This window comes from Trifolium pratense, linkage group LG6 (genome assembly GCF_020283565.1).
Source record: "Trifolium pratense cultivar HEN17-A07 linkage group LG6, ARS_RC_1.1, whole genome shotgun sequence".
In the NCBI taxonomy this organism is placed as follows: Eukaryota; Viridiplantae; Streptophyta; class Magnoliopsida; order Fabales; family Fabaceae; genus Trifolium; species Trifolium pratense.
Window position 1 is genome coordinate 3,369,612 of NC_060064.1, and position 17,333 is coordinate 3,386,944.

Consider the following 17,333-nt stretch of genomic DNA (forward strand, 5'->3'; position numbering starts at 1 on the left):
TATAATCATTAAGATTCATAGTCTAACAATAACAACAAAAAAGATTCATACTACTGTCGCCGATGATGGTGGCATGTCGACGTCTGGCGGCGGTGGTGGTGGTGAATTAATGGAGTTTTTTAGAATAGAATGTTTTTGATCGTACTGGTATAAGCTTCTCTTCTCAGCTACTTATTTTTTTTATTTTTTTTTATAATTAAAAAAACGGGTTGGGCCTTACAACATGTTATAACATAAATAATTAATTTTTACACCCCTTACCTTACTAATACTACTTTTCTATAAAAAAAAATTTGTGACCCTCATTTTTAAGAGACCTTGTGCCACGGCCCATGTCGCACATGGGTCTGGGCCGCCCCTGGTGATTGAGGTTATCAATGGTGTATCTGGCTGGTGATTGGGGTTATCATTAAGGAGATCTTGTCTCTAAATCGGTGTAAGAACAAGACCGTTTTGATTAATTACTCGGTGGAGTAATTTTTGGTGTGACTAACCTAGCAGTGATAGGGTTCATACATTTATTGGTGACGGTGTGGTTCGGAATAATACCCAACTGTGGGGTACCGAACCTTAATACCCAACGGTAGGGTATTTGTGTCCAATGGTGGGACAACTTACTCTGCGGAGCGGTGATATCCGGATCATATAAGGTGCATTAGAGTATCATGTAGACTAACCTCTAGGATTTGGTGAGACATTGGAGGGTGTAACTATGATGTCATGTGGTAAGTGATTGATATCTACTTATTTGATTGTAAGTGCATGAAACACACTTCACAATGTCACACCTAATTAGAGGATTACTACCACTAGTTATAAATCAGATTTGGATCATATTCAATCTTCCTTTATTTTTTCTCTCATTTTATTTAATCCAATAATTAATTCTCTATAATTCACCAACCCTTACATTAAAAAAAAAAAAAATAAGAAAAAATTGAAGAGGATCGAAATCCTTATAAATGTAACCCATGATTAAAAAAACTTTATTCTGAACTTAGAGGAAGGAATCAATTACTTGTGTGATCAGAATCCACAAAGTACCATGTACCACCAAGAATCAACAATGATCTGACGTGGCATGGACCCTCACTAACTAATGACTGTGTTTGTATCTGTTTTGTTCCTTAAAAACAACTCAACAACATGTTTGTTTGGTACTATTCCCAAAACACTTTCAAGTCCACACACACCAAATCTCATCTTACTCCCTTTTCTTTGATCTCTCTTTAGTTCCTTTCTTCCATTTCACATGATCCTCTTTTCTTCTTTTCTCCCATGGAAAAAAACCAACCTTTTCTTCTAACCAACCGTCAAAATTTACCCTTTTCTTCTTCAAAATCCTTCAACGATTTCACCACCTTACAACCACCACAACCACCACCACAATCATCATCATCATCATCAGAAATTCAATCCTGCAACAACATCACTCCACAACAACCATTTTCACCTCCCAAACAAAAAAAACTCAGCCGTTGCAAAACAGCACCAGCCATGTTCATTCTTTCAAACCTTAAACCAGAAAACAATCATCCTCAACTACCTAAACCACAAACAAATTCCATTATCCGACAAGGCATTTGGCTTCTCTTAATTTACCTTTCTGTCGGTGTCACTATTTACTCTTTCAACACAAAAAAATTCTCTGGCATAGAAACTCACCCTGTTGTTGATGCACTTTATTTTTGTATAGTTACTATGTGTACAATTGGTTATGGAGACATAGCTCCATTAACCCCTTTTACTAAACTTTTTGCTTGTGTTTTTGTTTTGGTTGGTTTTGGATTTATAGATATACTTTTAAGTGGACTTGTTAATTTTGTTTTGGATTTACAAGAAAACACGATTTTAACCGGGCTTAAAATGGGTGCTAGGGGAGGTTTTTCTGCTAGGGATTATATTGTTGATGTTGCAAAAGGTAGAATGAGGATTAGATTGAAGGTTGGTTTAGCACTTGGTGTTGTTGTTTTGTGTATTGGTGTTGGGAGTTTGGTTTTGTGTTTTGTTGAGGATTTGAATTGGGTTGATTCGATTTATTTGGCGGTTATGTCTGTTACAACGGTTGGTTATGGTGATCGAGCGTTTAAGACGCTTCCTGGGAGATTGTTTGCTGCAATTTGGTTGTTGTTTTCTACTTTGATGGTTGCTAGAGCTTTTCTTTATTTGGCTGAGGCTAGAATTGATAGAAGGCATAGGAGATTGGCTAAGATGGTTTTGCATAGAGAAATTACTATTGAAGATTGGCTTGCTGCTGATATCAACAATACCGGTTTTATTAGGTAACATAACATACAATGCTTCTTTCTTTTATTTTCAGTCTAATCCGTAGTTCTAAATTGTGATCCGCGAGTGATTGCAATATAAAGGCTTTACTGCTTTAGAGATCACTGCAATTGTAGCTGCATTTGCCTGCATTTTGTTACAGTTTCAAGCTCTGCAGCGTAACTGCGACTGCATTTTTGTTAGCAATGCACACACAAAAACATGGTAATTTACACTTTTTATCATAAGTAGTTTATAATTGTGGTCGCACGGTTGCATTTCTGTAGCATTGTGATCCTTGCTGTTGTAGAAAACAATGGTCAAATGTTACTGATACGACCACAATTATGGTTACAATGCGGTTAGAGAAACATAAAATGTTCTCAATGCAGCCACAATCACAATTGCAGTCAAAATTTGTAAAACTTTGCCAAAGAGTGTTCGCTATTGAGTTCAGGAATTAGTACTAGTAGAACCATAGAAGTACTAATCACGGTTGCCCAATTGAATTTCACCTGCATTGTAATCCTTGCTATTGTGAAAAACTATGTTTAAATGCGGCTAATGCTACTAAAACCTTCGTTAGAGAAACACAAAAAAAACTTGATGCAGCCTCAATCGCAACTGCAGATAGATTTTTTAAGACTTTGCTAAAGAGTGTTTTGACTATTGAGTGCAGGATCAATAAGACACTGCTATCAATTGGGGGTCTGATAGCAGTATTTTGGTCGTCAAACCAAACAAGAATACAACCTTGGATGCTAAAATAGGATAATCTAATTAAGTTTACTGCTTCTTAAGATAATTAGTTAATTACAACTAGCTATAATCATCTGTGGCTTATGTAAGCATTAGTCACTAATCATGATTTCTAGATATATACCAATATATTCTTAGTCATAAGCAGACATAATTATAATTTGTTTAATACAACATTAGCTTAGATGGGATTATTTTTTACTATTGTTTATTTTAGCAAGCTGTCATCTCTTATAAAAATATGTTATTAACAAAGTCACTTTCTGGAATTAGTCTTATTAAGATGTTTCATGCATTATGCATCACAGTAAACAAGTAGGGGCATAATGTGAGTGTGACATTCAATAATGTATGCATTATTCAAATATTTTGTATGGTAATTATTTCAAATGATTATATATATTTTTAGATTCTTTTCTCACTAGAATTTTCATTGCTTTGTTTTTCAGTAAGTCAGAATATGTGATCTTCAAGCTGAAAGAGATGGGAAAAATACAAGATAAAGATGTAATGGAAATTTGTAATCAATTTAGAAAGCTTGATCCTTCTAATTGTGGGAAGATAACATTACCTCATCTCTTGGAGGGTAGGTCATGACAAAATAATTATAAAAATATAATTGTTTTAGCACAAAAGCTAGTGGTGAGGCATAATCAATAGTGCAAAAAATCTACAAAATGTACATGAATTGTTGGGAGGGAGATTTTGTACAAAAATTATAATTTTTGGGATTAGAGTGAAGGAAGAAATTATTAGAAGGTTGATAGAAAGAAGAGACTCACCATCATGAATATATTAGGGGCATTATTTCATCTCTTTATGCTGAAATTTTAATACTATTTTTTATGTCTTATAATTGAACCACATCAAACCTGTCCAAATCTAACCAAAGTTTTATTAACTTTAATGAAATTTTCACTTTTTTAAAATATCATGAATAATAGCTGGTCTACTTTATAATGATTTATTGTTTGAAACAAACTACTAATTGGTAGGAAGTAATTTTATTTTGATATATTATGTCAAATGATTGTGTATAGTACAATTTAGGTTTGTTGGTGCAAAGTTAAGACTATTTTTTTTATAAAAACAAAATATTAGATGAAATAAATCAAAATGTTTTCCATTCAAGAAATAACAAATCAACTTAATTTTTAAAATTCTTATTGGCAATGTAATTTTCAACCTCTCTTATTTTTTTTTTTATAATAATTTTGGGCCCACTGGTCAAGTCAAAAATCATTTTCTTATTTTCTCATCCTGTTTATCTGGTACAGTAGAAGTTTTCATAACTACTATATCTATGATTATTATGGACGTTTGCCAATGCTATTATTGGCAAGGACCACAAAGTCACCAAGCGAAAGAAATTGACACTTTTATAATGATTGTTTATTTGAACAATTAAATAATTACTTACTATACCAAAACCTCATTTACTTTTGTATATATAAAAAAAACTTATTTATTTAAGTAGGACTCTTAACACACCAAGCCACTAAGTTTAGGGGTGAAAATTATATTTTTATAAGTTATTTTATCTTAAACTAACTTATAATAGTACATATTGATTCAAAAAAACTTATAATAGTATATAAAAATTTATATATTTGCATATGCTGTTTGAATAAGCTGAAAAATAAGCTAATCCAAACGGGCTCTTAATCTAGCGGTAAATAATTTAAGTAGTATGCATATTCTGTGTTTAATCATCCACTCCATTGTAAACTCTTAACACACCCTTATATTTAAGACCGAATATTTGGAGTATGATTCGAACATTTACTTATAAACTCGTGTTAAAATTTTATCTTATTCAAAGAAACTAATCACATTAATCATGACAAATTTTGTGATTCATGTTAGTGATTCTTGTTAATCATTGTCAAGAAATTAAATGATTCATGTTATTTTTTGTTAGTGTAGTCACATGCTTCACATACTAAAAGAAAGGCTCAATAGTTCAGAAGTTTTAGTTCAACTGATAAAAAAAATGTCAAAATTAATAAAGCGGACGCCATAATTATGGTTCAAAACTCTGAGTTTCTCACCCGTGTATATGAGTTTATGATGATTTTATCTTTACGTCTATATATATATATATATATATATATATATATATATAAACTTTCTAAAAAAAAATAAAATAAGAAAAAATCCAGTAGTACACCATTTTCTACACAGTGGGCCCGGTAAGACCCACTTCACCAAATCATAAACCATTTTTGGATTTTTATTGTGTTAACAAATAAAAGAGGTGTATGCTGTATGCACATGACATGAAAAGGGAAAAAAAAATGTGCAATGATTCATTTTTCTTATTTAGAACTTTGTTACGATTTAGAAATATTCTTTCCTACCAGGCATATGGTAACGTGTGTAACTTGTAGATATTTAGGTCCCATATATCTATCGACCACAAATAATATAAAGCATTGCAATGTATTTTTTTCTTCGTAGACAAAATTATAAGTTATTGAAAATTCACATATATAAAATGAAAGAATCGGAGTTTGAACCTCCAGTCATAACGTCCGACCTAGTAATTGCTACAAGTGGAGTTAGAATTTGTGAATGCAATATATTTTTATCTAATAATTTAATGTAGTTAGTTACAAATCTGATTTACATTATTGGGTGTCAAAGTTGATGATAATTGATAATTAATTTTTAGACCTTTTTTGGTATTACTACTTAATGTTACAATACTACGATATATCAAAATTTGAGTTGGTAAGTTAAGAAGAAAGCATTGTAGCCTAATGGAGACATGTTTCAATTCAACTTGCAGTACACAGTACAACGATTGTAGTGAACTCATATTTGATAGTACATGCTTGTGAAAATGTGAAGTACATCATAGTACTACTACTAGTACTAAGTTGTTGTTAGTTATTATATATATGGAGTTGAATTGCATCATGGGATGATTCAAAACTGTGCATAATCTAATAATTTGAGAAAACATTATTAGAAGAGTGAATTTATTTTTCTTCTTGCAAAAACATCACGAAACATGTAGTGCCTTTAAAGCAAACCATCTTACTCTTAAATTAATTGGTGAAAAACATGGCATGTAATATGTTAAAATAGCCTATCATATTACTTTAGGATATATTCGGGACAATTTCTTTCGGGATATCTAGCATTTTTCTTTTATTTGATGATGATTGCTCTTCTCTCATCTTCGTATTACTCAAAACATGCAAAATACATTGCCTGAAACTAATTTGTTCCGATAAAATTTGGAGGAATTCGGAGCAACACTAGAGAAAAGAGCAATCATCTTGATATAACTAACATCAAAGGACTTGGATAACTGAATAGGGGGAAATCACATAAAAATGAAGAAGAAAAAAAAAACAGCATCAAAACAAAATTTGTATAGCTACAAAATATATTTAAGCACATATATCATACAATTTCCTATAATTGAATGAACATGGTGGAATCAACATGTTATAACAAATATATTCTAAGAGAACTAAATAAAAAGGGGTTTACAAGCTTTAATTATCATCATGAGATGATAAGATCAAAGACTCCTTACTTTCAACAAGGGCACTAGGCTGAATTTCTCCAAGTTTATAATCCAATTTTCCAGATTCTATAACATGCAAGTCCTCAAGAAGGATCACATAATGCTGTTGAACCTCCCCTGCACTCTTCTCACCCCCAACCATGGCTGCAACTACCTCCCATCTTTCGGGGTGTTTCTCGTCTACCATTGCTAAAGCAAGCTCAAACAACTTGTTCTCTTTCCAACTCCACTCACAAAAACTCCTAGCCACCATATCATCCATGTCCCTAGCTTCACTCACTTTGATTTTGTTCGTGTTGCGATTCGTGTTGCAATTGCGTATGTAATGTGTAAAGACATAAAAATTCTTGATGACACACTATATCAAGGCAGCCAACATTTTTATAGAACTCTACTCTTCATGGTATGTTGATTTTCTGAACAAATGGTGGATTCTCTTGCAATTCATTCACATCATGGTGAGTATGAAGAATATCTTGTACATTGAGAATGTCACTGACATCTAACTAGTTTTATATAAACTCTTGAACAAAACTTGACACCCCTTGTAGGTTGGGGGAGTCAGATGTTACATACAATATGACATGCCAATTAGTTTCTTTATCAAGAAAATGTATTTATTTGAATATACAAAATTATCCATCTTAAATAGGTGAAATGGGTGGGTACAATTTGGTCAAACCCGTTATCTTATTTGAATTGGCTTATTTAAGTTTATCTATTTGCGTAAGTGTTTGGAGACAAATTGGATGAACTTATGAAAACAGTTTATAACAATTTTTATAAGTTTTTTTCAACTCATTTTCATAAGTTCTTCGATATAACATAGGAAAACAACTCATAACATATATAAAACAATTTATCTTTATTTCATCTTTTTGCTATAAAAATATACATAACTCCAACCATGATAAGTGTTTATATCATAAGCTGCAAATATGTATATTTTTCTCTTAAATTGACCTGATTATCCCGAATCTTAAACGAGATTTGGTATAGTGGTTATGATATAACGTTGATAATGAAAGGTGCATCTTTTTGCACTGAAACAGGAAATATAACATAAAATAAATACACATTAGAATACCTTATCATCAATTTCTTGCAGAAATAGGGATATCTTGATGTCATGTGGACCTAGAACCTGAGTCATGTTGAAAAGCATATATACGTTATATTTCTACAATTTATTTCTAGAACGTAAACGAAGAATAAACGCAAGCTATCTATTTGTCATTTATTTTTTCTTTTCAAATTTCAATATTTTATCTTGCAAGAAAAGCAAGTGACTTTTGTGGTTACGAAATTATTAATGCGTTTATCATTCTAATAGATTTCACGCCATTGTAGCAGGGTCATTTTCAAGTGTTTCTATGTGTAGAAAGACCAAGATCTTTGAAACCAGAAATAAGTAAAGAACCGCTCTCGGCGTCCCGAAAGAGCACCGCAGTGTTGTAATGACAGGACAAAAAGTGGTGGGTGTGTGATCATAGATTCGATAAAGATTAGAGTAAGGAAAAATAAAATAAGATTTCTTATCATCGACAACAATAATTAAGAGAACTGAGTTTGGAATAACAATCATCTGCTATATAGTATATAAAGCATGCATATAATACAAATCTATAATTTTCTTTTGACATTTTTCACTCTAAAGTGAAAAATTATTTTAGAAAAACTAAATGCATGTTATTATCATGTAGTCAAACACACATCATTATATGACATGCTCTTCCTCTGCCTAACATCTCACGAAAAATATGAAACTTTTTTTTCTTTTCAATAAGTGAATTACAAAAATAAAACATTGAACTGATATTTTAATGTTAAGCAAAATTTAACACACTGGATTTATGTAGACGAACTAAAAGTTGCAATTGCATCCATTTCTTCTTTCAGAAGAAGAGCATCAATGAAGACATCAAGATTCTCTCCTTGCATCACATCTTCTATGTTGTGATATGTGATACCAACTCTATGATCAGTTACACGGCCTTGAGGAAAATTGTATGTTCGGATGCGTTCAGATCTGTCCCCACTACCAATCTGAACAATATGAAACGTGAGTCAATCCAGAAAGAAAAGAAAAAGGTAGAACAAACTGACAGAGTTTACAAAGAGATCTCATCTCTTCTACCTGCTCTGATCGAAGCTTTGATCGACTACTTTGAAGTCTGAGCCTTTCCATTTCATATAGCTTTGCACACAGTACCTTGAGAGCTTTGGCTTTATTCTGAGCAGAAATGTGAAGGCAGAGGTAGCACGTAAGAAGAAGAAAAACAACAAAAAGAAGAGAAATTGTAGAACCTATCAACTATGTCAAATACCTCTTACAAAAAAGGAAAAAAAAACAGCACATTATCATTAGCAGTAAAAAAATTTAAATGTAAATCATGCCAAACATTTTGGAATATTTACCATATGCTGAGAACGTTCATCTTGTATAGCAACCACGATCCCAGTTGGAAGGTGAGTTATTCTAACAGCACTGTTAGTTGTATTTGCATGCTGACCACCTGAACCACCAGATCTATACGTATCAACTCTCAACTCTTCATTCTTTAACTGGACATCGACCTATAACAGGGGCATGCACATAATATAAGATTCTAGAAAGAACATCATAAAATTGACTGCAAAAGATATTAACCAGCCCTTCACAATTCCATTAATCAGTCATCAACCTGACAGAACTGAAGGGAAAATACAGACGGATAGAAATTGCATTTGTATGGGATGATTTTTATTTTATCGTTATTTTAGAAGCCAAAGTTAAAAAAAAAAAAAAAAAAAAAAACAATCAGGTTCCATATCACAGGGCATTGTTTAATAATGGAATTTATTAATTACCTCATCAGCCTGAGGAAGAATTGCAACAGAAACAGCACTGGTATGAACACGTCCCAGTTTTTCAGTCACAGGAACTCTCTGTTAAAAAAAAAGAATGTTACTAGTTGTTGAAAGAGATATATTCATATATCTAATGTGAGAGGCAGTGACAAAAACCTGTACTCTATGAATTCCACTCTCAAATTTTAGTTTACCAAAAACACCAACTCCAACAATTGCTGCACTAGCCTCCTGAGAAAGTGAAGTGAAAACCAAAATACATCAATTGATAGACAAAAAATTGGGGTACACATTATAATGGGAAGGTTCTAATGCATGGTGGATGATGAAATGAACAATTCAAAGCACTTCACAGGAATAATTACAGTACTGAAAAACAGGTCATATTTAGTACACATTAATGCATGAAATACATACCTTGAATCCCTTCATATCAGATTGAGCTATATCTACCACTTCAAACTTCCAACCTTTGTTGTGAGCATACTTCTCGTACCTACATTATGCAAGACAAGATCTCTTTTAAAAAACTATGACAACAGTTTATGAATGTGACCACAGTGATAAATGTAACCTTACATCTTAAAGATATTCATTGCAAACAAGGAAGCTTCCTCCCCACCAGTCCCTGTAAAAATAGTATAAACAAATGAACATGGGAATAACGGAAAGTGTAGGGAGACATGCTAACAGCCATAAAAGTAAAACGATCAACAGGACCTAAGACAAGTTGGCGGACATTTATTAAAAGATGTGTTAGATGAAAACAAACGATAGATCTCCATTTTCAACAGTGATAATTTACCTGCTCGTACCTCCAAAATGCAATCTCTTTCATCAGCATCATCCTTAGGAAGTAATGACTTCAACAGCAAATTCTGCACTTTTCTTTCTTCCTCTATGGCCTGGCCCATTTCCTCTGTTGCCATATTAAGCATGTCTTTGTCTTCAGAACATTCAGTTATTAGTGACTTCAGGCCATCAATTTCCTGCAGAAAGTAGAAAATAGTATCAGATGATATTGAAAAAAACCAACAGCCAAAATTTAACTTCTAAAAATAGAACTAATATTATCTTCACAGCTTCATCCTTATCATTTTCTCTTTAAACTCCAAAACACAGTAAATAAATCAACATGGGAAATGTAACTAGAAAGTATGCCACCTAAAGACATAGAAAAATAACCATGGAAAAAATAACAATAACAATGACAACTTTTTTCAACTAAGTGGAGTCATCTACAAGAATCAAATGACAGTTATGTATTATATCATGAATCAAGTCTTGGAAATACATAAACAAAAAGTATATATATCTTCAAAGACATATCTGCTAAGCATATATGCTTAGTTGAACACAAGAATGAAGTCAAAAACATATCTTTAGACAGCAAAATAACACTCTCTCCCCTTTTAAGAAGGATAAATCTAGTTAAACTCCGGTCCACTATTAAGCCACACAATACTTCCAATTTTAACTAAACTTAATAACATAACTTAGTGATTCTTCAACATAAAAAAGTAGTCTTTTTTCCAAAATAAGATCGTCTATGCTGCCAAATCATTAGTTGAATATCATAACTTCAAGACAAAGAACCACACAACCATAAAATTACCTTCTGTTTGGCCTTCAACTCATTAATAAGTTGCACAGAACCACTTAGCTTTCTAAGCTCTTTGTTAGCTCTTGCATACTCTGCCGGTGTCGCTTCTGGCTGTCTTCAATCAATAACATAAATTAAACATAATAAGATAATTAACTCAAATTAAATACCATATTCAATTATTATAACAACATTATACAATTAAGTAAATTAAAATTGCATTACCTGATTCATAAGATTGTCAAGACATGTAGCCCTATGCTTAATAGCAGAAAATCTTTGCTCCATTATGTTTAACAGATCCGGTGAAATTTCAGTTTGCACTTCTGTTATCAAAAATCACTTCATTCATTCATTCATTCAAAAAAGTAAAAAAAAAAAATGCAATCGTTAACACATTAAATTTTTTTTTGAATTGAAAATTGAATAAAAACCTAGAAATTTTGAATGAATAGATTGAAGAGATGAAAGAAGGAACTAAAAGTTACCGGAAGAGTAAGAACGAAGCAGGAAATTTCGAAGTGGAAGTTCGGACTTTGATTGGAAGTGATTCCGCAACCGAAAAAGATAACTGAAATTGAGAAATCTACCATCAATTCTCATCTTTAACGCAGAATTCGAAGTGAATTGAATGAAAATTCAGAGAATCTATAAGCTATTTTGCTGCAAGAATCTATAAGCGCTTCTTCTCTGCTTTTCGCGTTTCGGCAGAATTGAAAGTGGAAAAACAATTGGGCCGCCTTAATAAGCCTAAAGCCCCATTGGGCCGGCCTGTTCGATCTGTTTTACCTCATTTTATATTTTGACACCCCCCTTCCTTTCCCATAATAAGAACGCATCATGTTCTGAGTTTGAGGTTTTTGAGAGTAAAAATAGAATACTTATCCCTTATGCATGAGAAAGGTATATATATATTGATACGCAGGGCCATGACCTTCAATGTGAGGGTAGATTCGACGGTCTCGATGTTGATGGTCGTCGAAATAACAGGGGAAGAGCCATAATTGACCGTAAATATCAATCATTCTGATATCAGCCGTCGTTACAAGAATGCAAACTTATGTGACCGTTGAGTAGGAACGCGTGGCCTTAAACTAGAGTGTGATTGGGCTGAACTCAACGCTTAAATGGGCCATACTCGACTCCGAGTTGGACTAAAGTTGAGTCCATAACAAAGTAGGTTTTTTTTTTTTTTTTTTTTTTTAGAAACAATATAGATGTTGAAACTTGAAAGCAATTTATTGTACAAGTTAAAACTATAAGCTTCTAAGTCTCAATATTTTCTGTAATAAAACTTCTCCGAACTATACTGAAAGCAATTTACACCAAGAGTGCATTCATGATAAACTCTTAAACAAATATACCTTTTATTGTTAAAGAAGTCTCACATCGCTTGCGAGATGGCCTGAATATGTGTTTATAAGTGAGGACCATCCTCACCTTACAAATCGGTTTTGTAAGGATGAGTCAGACTAAATACCCAATTCTAAGATGCGTTATATATGTATTTTAATGTATTTTAAGTTTCTATTATTTAATATTCATCCGGTTGTATTTTATGTATGTTTGTATTAATAAATAGTATTACCAAAATATACTATAAAGTGTCTAAAATATCATTAAACTTGTAAGTATCAAGAATAAGTTTAAGGTTTATAATTTAACTTAGCAGTTATAGATCATCCCAACTAATATTAAATTGAGCTTGTATAAATGTTGCCATCGAACAAAAAATAAAAATTTAAACCGTATCTATAAGTTATACTTGGCTAGACCAAACATAGCTAGATGCAAACATGAGGATTATCAATTATGATATAATAATACACAAATGGTACAATGCATGATTACATTACATTACATAATAATACTACTATTAATTCAAAGCCACACAAAAAAGAAACTAATTTTCCCCCGAAAAAGAGGCAACTCTAGAAATGGTTTCCTTCAGCTAATTTTAGGCAACACTAATTTGGATCAACTTTGTCTAATTCACCTCAAAATACAAATTAAACTTATTATAGAAATGTTTTGTTTCAAAACATCACAACAAACTGCCACATTTAGAAAACAAAATTAGTGGTAGATTGTTTCAACTTATTCCTAATGATAATTATGTGCCTATCATTTATGAAATTGCTAAATATAGATTTTCTCTTTGGTTGGCTGAAATTTGTGAGTTACCTATAAAAGCCAAACATGTCTCAGCAAAATCTCCAATAAGCCTCCCCAACCAACACCCAAAGGGGAGGAGTCTAGTGTTCTAATAAAATTTCTGAGCAGAAAAATAAAAATATAAAAAAATGTCAGGAAAGATAATTGTATCAGTTGTTTCGCTTATCCTTGTTGTAGGTGTTGCCATCGGTGTTGTTGTCGCTGTTCACAAGAAAGGTGAAGATCCTGAGATTCAAACTCAACAAAGATCTCTTAGAGTTATTTGCCAAAATGCAGAAGACCAAAAACTATGCCATGAAACTCTTAGCTCTGTCAGTGGCGCCAACGCTTCAGATCCTAAGGCATACATAGCGGCTGCAGTGAAAGCAGCCACTGACAATGTCATTAAGGCATTTAACATGAGTGATAGACTCACTGTTGAGTATGGCGACAAGGATAGCGGCATCAAGATGGCTCTTGATGATTGCAAAGACTTGATGCAGTCTGCTTTAGACAGTCTTGATCTCTCCAACACATTGGTTCGTGACAACGACATTCAATCTGTTCATGCCCAAAATCCTGATCTCAGGAATTGGTTGAGTGCAGTTATCTCTTACAAACAAGCTTGCATGGAAGGATTTGACGATGAAAAAGAGGGTGAGAAGAAGATTAAGGATCAATTACAATCTCAGACTATAGACCGCGCGACAAAGATCACCGCTGTTGCACTTGACGTTGTGGCTGGTTTGTCCAACATACTCCAAGAATTCGGTTTGAAATTGGATCTCAAACCCGCTTCTCGTCGTCTTCTATCTGAGGAAATCCATAACGAGCAAGGATTCCCTGCATGGGTCTCTGCTACCGATCGCAAGCTTTTGGCTCAAATGCAAGGAAAAGGATGGAGATCAAAAGTTAAGCCTAATGTTGTTGTTGCCAAGGATGGTACTGGCCAATTTAAAACAATTATGGATGCCATTAACTCTTACCCTAAGGGAAACAAAGGAAGATATATTATCTACGTTAAGGCTGGTATCTATGACGAGTACATCACTGTCCCCAAACAGTGCGTTAACTTGCTTATGTACGGTGATGGCCCTCAAAAGACCGTTATCACCGGTCATAAGAACTATGGCAAGGATGGTATCAAGACCATGCAAACCGCCACCTTTGGTACATAATTCAATTCCTGTCATAACTTAATTTTATTTTATTTACATTATGGATGAGATTACTAATTGATTATCCATGCGTGCGTGCAGCCAACACCGCAACTGGGTTCATTGCAAAGGCAATGACATTTGAGAACACTGCCGGTCCTGATGGTCATCAAGCTGTTGCTTTGAGAAACCAAGGAGATATGGCTGCTTTCGTTGGTTGCCATATCTTAGGTTACCAAGACACCTTGTACACTCAAACCAACAGGCAATTCTACCGCAACTGTGTCATCTCTGGTACCGTTGATTTCATCTTTGGAACATCTCCCACCTTGATCCAACACTCTGTGATCATCGTAAGGAAGCCTAACAACAACCAATTCAACACAATTACCGCAGACGGATCAGCGGATTCTAAGAGCATCAACACTGGTATTGTGATCCAGGACTGCCAAATCGTACCAGAGGCAGCATTGTTCCCCGTAAGGTTCCAAATCAAATCTTACTTGGGCAGACCATGGAAGGCATATGCAAGGACAGTCGTTATGGAATCCACCATCGGTGACTTTATTCATCCAGATGGATGGGCCCCTTGGTCAGGTGATCAGTTTTTGGACACACTTTACTATGCAGAGTATGCCAACACTGGACCTGGTGCCAATGTTGCCGGAAGAATCAAGTGGAAGGGTTATCACGGTGCCATTAGCCAGGCCGAAGCTACGAGATTCACCGCTGCTGAATGGCTCCAGGCTGGACCCAAGTCTGGAACCGATTGGTTGAAGGCTCTTCATGTTCCTCACTACCTTGGCTTCAAAGCTTGAAAATTAATTAAATATGTAACTTACAATATGAATGATGGCACACAGACAAATTGTTATTCTTTGTAATTATCTTTCCTGTTTTTGTCTAGGAGATTCACCATAAATACATCTCAAAATTTGCTCGGACTAAGATTTATTATAAGCTTCAATTTTCATATTTTATTCAGTATCTTTATCTCTCACTTAGCCTTAAAAATATATTCTGAAGTCCAAAAAACAATCTATTCTCACATAATAGCCGTTCTCGTATGCAAGTGAGAAATAGATTGACTTTGTAATTGAAATTACTCTATTATCAAAAGAAATTACTCTAATAATGTTCATGATTTCTTATGAATCAGTTTTGCTTCAACTAAATATATGCAAGTAAACAAATCATTACCTTTAACTAAAGAAATTGCTCACATAATCCGCTCTCATCTAGACGAAGGCAAACCTTCATGGAAACAATTATCACTCACGCAAAGAAATACGTTCCTTGACTTATTTCAGGTAATTAATGTTAGGATCTAGATAAAAGGGGTGCAGCTAAGATGTCGCAGATAATGCAAGACGTTCGAAAAGATTTAGAAAATAGACCAAGTTGGATGGGAGAGAGAGTGTGGGATATGACTTGACAAAATATTGGAAGTCGTCCAAGTTCAAAAAATCATCTGAAACAAATAAAAGAAATCGCGATTCTATGGCCGGTGCATCTCTTCACACCGGCGGATCAATTACTCATTGTTTGCATTGGAATAGAATGGTATCATCAGTTATTTTTCAGTTAGTTTTACAATGACAATTCATGCTTCTTGTTTCTGTCTTTGAAATTTATTTCAGCACAACATGTTTGAAGCTGTCTCATTTAGTTTTTATAATATTTCATAATTTAGTGTTTACAATTAATGACACTAAACCTTTTTTTATAATTTATAGAAAAAGGAAAAAGGTGAAGATTCATCTTCTCAGAGTTTTATTTTCGTACTCATCGGAAAAGGGATCAAAGTTGAGTGTGTGAATCATGCTGAATCTGCTTATATAAGTCTTTTTATACCCTTTGCTTTATAATTAGAAGATGGAGAGAACTAGAGAATTTATAATGTGATTAGAAGAATGGGATTATGGATAGGTCTGCATCACTATATATGTTTTTGTGGTAATGGCTTTATATATAGAGTGTCCTTATCCTGAGAAATTCTTAGGTACACTATACACATACAAGTGTTGTTGCTAACTCATAAGAGGTTAAGTTCATGCTTTAAATGAGTCGTTACAAAGACAAGAACAAAGAGAAGTTGCAGATGAGGCAACATTAATTGCAACGACAAGAGCACGAGATAAAGGAAACAAACAAGAAGCTCTCTTTTTTTATGCAACATCTTCGATTTGTAGTATCTTATTCTCATCCACCACAAGCTAACAATGAAAAGTTCACTAATGAAGATGAAGATGGCAACAATGAATTTGAGGAAGACCTTATGGAAGATGACAACAGTGAATTTGAAGACCTTAATTAATGATCAGGATTCAGGACATTTTGATGAAGACTTTAAGTATGATTAGGACATTTTGATGAAGACTTTTTGATTTGTTACTTAATATCAGGATGCTAATGATTAGGACATTGATGATTTAATGTTATGTTAGGATATTCCTAGAGTAATTTAACTAAATGGTCATTAGGAAGTTCTTGCGGATTTTACAGAAACATGTTTCCTGCAGAATGTCCTGCGAAAACACGTTTCCTGTGGGTATTACTGCAGATTTACCTGCGGATTTGTTCTTATTTTTGGTAGAAAATTTCGCAGGAAAATTTCACGGGGATTCAAAAAAACGTAGGAAACAATTATACATGAAGGTTTTAGCTGGAACCCGAATCCGCACGAAACCTGTTTCTGATTTTTTTCCCCAAAGCAGCAGAAAAATAACAAATTTCTAGTAGTGACTACACATGCAAATAAGTGTGTGGGTCAATTTTGGTCTAATTTTGGAGCATTTCATTTCATTTTCTCTATATCTCTCTTTGGACTGATCTATCAAATAGTGCATGGTGGATAATCATATATAAAATATAAAATGCTATACTTAGCTAAAAAATAGCAGTAGATTGTTTCAACTCATTCCTAACGATAATTATGTGCCTATCATTTGTGAAATTGCTAAATATAGATTTTCTCTTTGGTTGGCTTAATTTTTTTTTGAGT

At 33.5% G+C, this 17,333-nt stretch overlaps 4 protein-coding genes across 4 annotated transcripts; 2 read left to right on the forward strand and 2 right to left on the reverse strand.

The window, feature by feature from the left end:
- Positions 1 to 988: 988 nt before the first annotated feature.
- LOC123891051 (two-pore potassium channel 5) lies at positions 989 to 3,836 on the forward strand. The gene is made up of 2 exons (XM_045940836.1): positions 989 to 2,282; positions 3,474 to 3,836. The coding sequence occupies exons 1-2, from the start codon at positions 1,279 to 1,281 to the stop codon at positions 3,619 to 3,621; spliced, it is 1,152 nt and encodes a 383-aa protein (XP_045796792.1). The 5' UTR covers positions 989 to 1,278; the 3' UTR covers positions 3,622 to 3,836.
- Positions 3,837 to 6,385: 2,549 nt separating this feature from the next.
- Positions 6,386 to 6,968, reverse strand: LOC123891053 (protein RADIALIS-like 3). Its single transcript, XM_045940838.1, has one exon. It carries the CDS (start codon positions 6,825 to 6,827, stop codon positions 6,534 to 6,536), a length of 294 nt encoding a protein of 97 aa, XP_045796794.1. The 5' UTR covers positions 6,828 to 6,968; the 3' UTR covers positions 6,386 to 6,533.
- Positions 6,969 to 8,133: 1,165 nt separating this feature from the next.
- LOC123891052 (peptide chain release factor 1, mitochondrial) lies at positions 8,134 to 11,738 on the reverse strand. The gene is made up of 11 exons (XM_045940837.1): positions 11,507 to 11,738; positions 11,244 to 11,344; positions 11,031 to 11,129; positions 10,221 to 10,404; positions 9,995 to 10,043; positions 9,833 to 9,911; positions 9,572 to 9,646; positions 9,416 to 9,493; positions 8,984 to 9,142; positions 8,703 to 8,798; positions 8,134 to 8,611 (listed from the first exon to the last, which is right to left on the reverse strand). The coding sequence occupies exons 1-11, from the start codon at positions 11,619 to 11,621 to the stop codon at positions 8,417 to 8,419; spliced, it is 1,230 nt and encodes a 409-aa protein (XP_045796793.1). The 5' UTR covers positions 11,622 to 11,738; the 3' UTR covers positions 8,134 to 8,416.
- Positions 11,739 to 13,213: 1,475 nt separating this feature from the next.
- Positions 13,214 to 15,487, forward strand: LOC123891055 (pectinesterase-like). The gene is made up of 2 exons (XM_045940839.1): positions 13,214 to 14,342; positions 14,432 to 15,487. Exons 1-2 carry the CDS (start codon positions 13,322 to 13,324, stop codon positions 15,145 to 15,147), a joined length of 1,737 nt encoding a protein of 578 aa, XP_045796795.1. The 5' UTR covers positions 13,214 to 13,321; the 3' UTR covers positions 15,148 to 15,487.
- The last annotated feature ends 1,846 nt before the right edge of the window (positions 15,488 to 17,333 follow it).

Coding starts and splice junctions, on each gene's coding strand:
- LOC123891052 (XM_045940837.1), bottom strand. CDS start 11,621: ATGAGAATTGATGGTAGATTTCTCAATTTCAGTTATCTTTTTCGGTTG. Junction 10,405..11,030: donor AGTTGAAGGCCAAACAGAAG/GTAATTTTATGG, acceptor TACTTTCTGCAG/GAAATTGATGGCCTGAAGTC. Junction 9,143..9,415: donor TTCTTCCTCAGGCTGATGAG/GTAATTAATAAA, acceptor CCCCTGTTATAG/GTCGATGTCCAGTTAAAGAA.
- LOC123891053 (XM_045940838.1), bottom strand. CDS start 6,827: ATGGATGATATGGTGGCTAGGAGTTTTTGTGAGTGGAGTTGGAAAGAG.
- LOC123891051 (XM_045940836.1), top strand. CDS start 1,279: ATGGAAAAAAACCAACCTTTTCTTCTAACCAACCGTCAAAATTTACCC. Junction 2,283..3,473: donor AACAATACCGGTTTTATTAG/GTAACATAACAT, acceptor TTTGTTTTTCAG/TAAGTCAGAATATGTGATCT.
- LOC123891055 (XM_045940839.1), top strand. CDS start 13,322: ATGTCAGGAAAGATAATTGTATCAGTTGTTTCGCTTATCCTTGTTGTA. Junction 14,343..14,431: donor CATGCAAACCGCCACCTTTG/GTACATAATTCA, acceptor GCGTGCGTGCAG/CCAACACCGCAACTGGGTTC.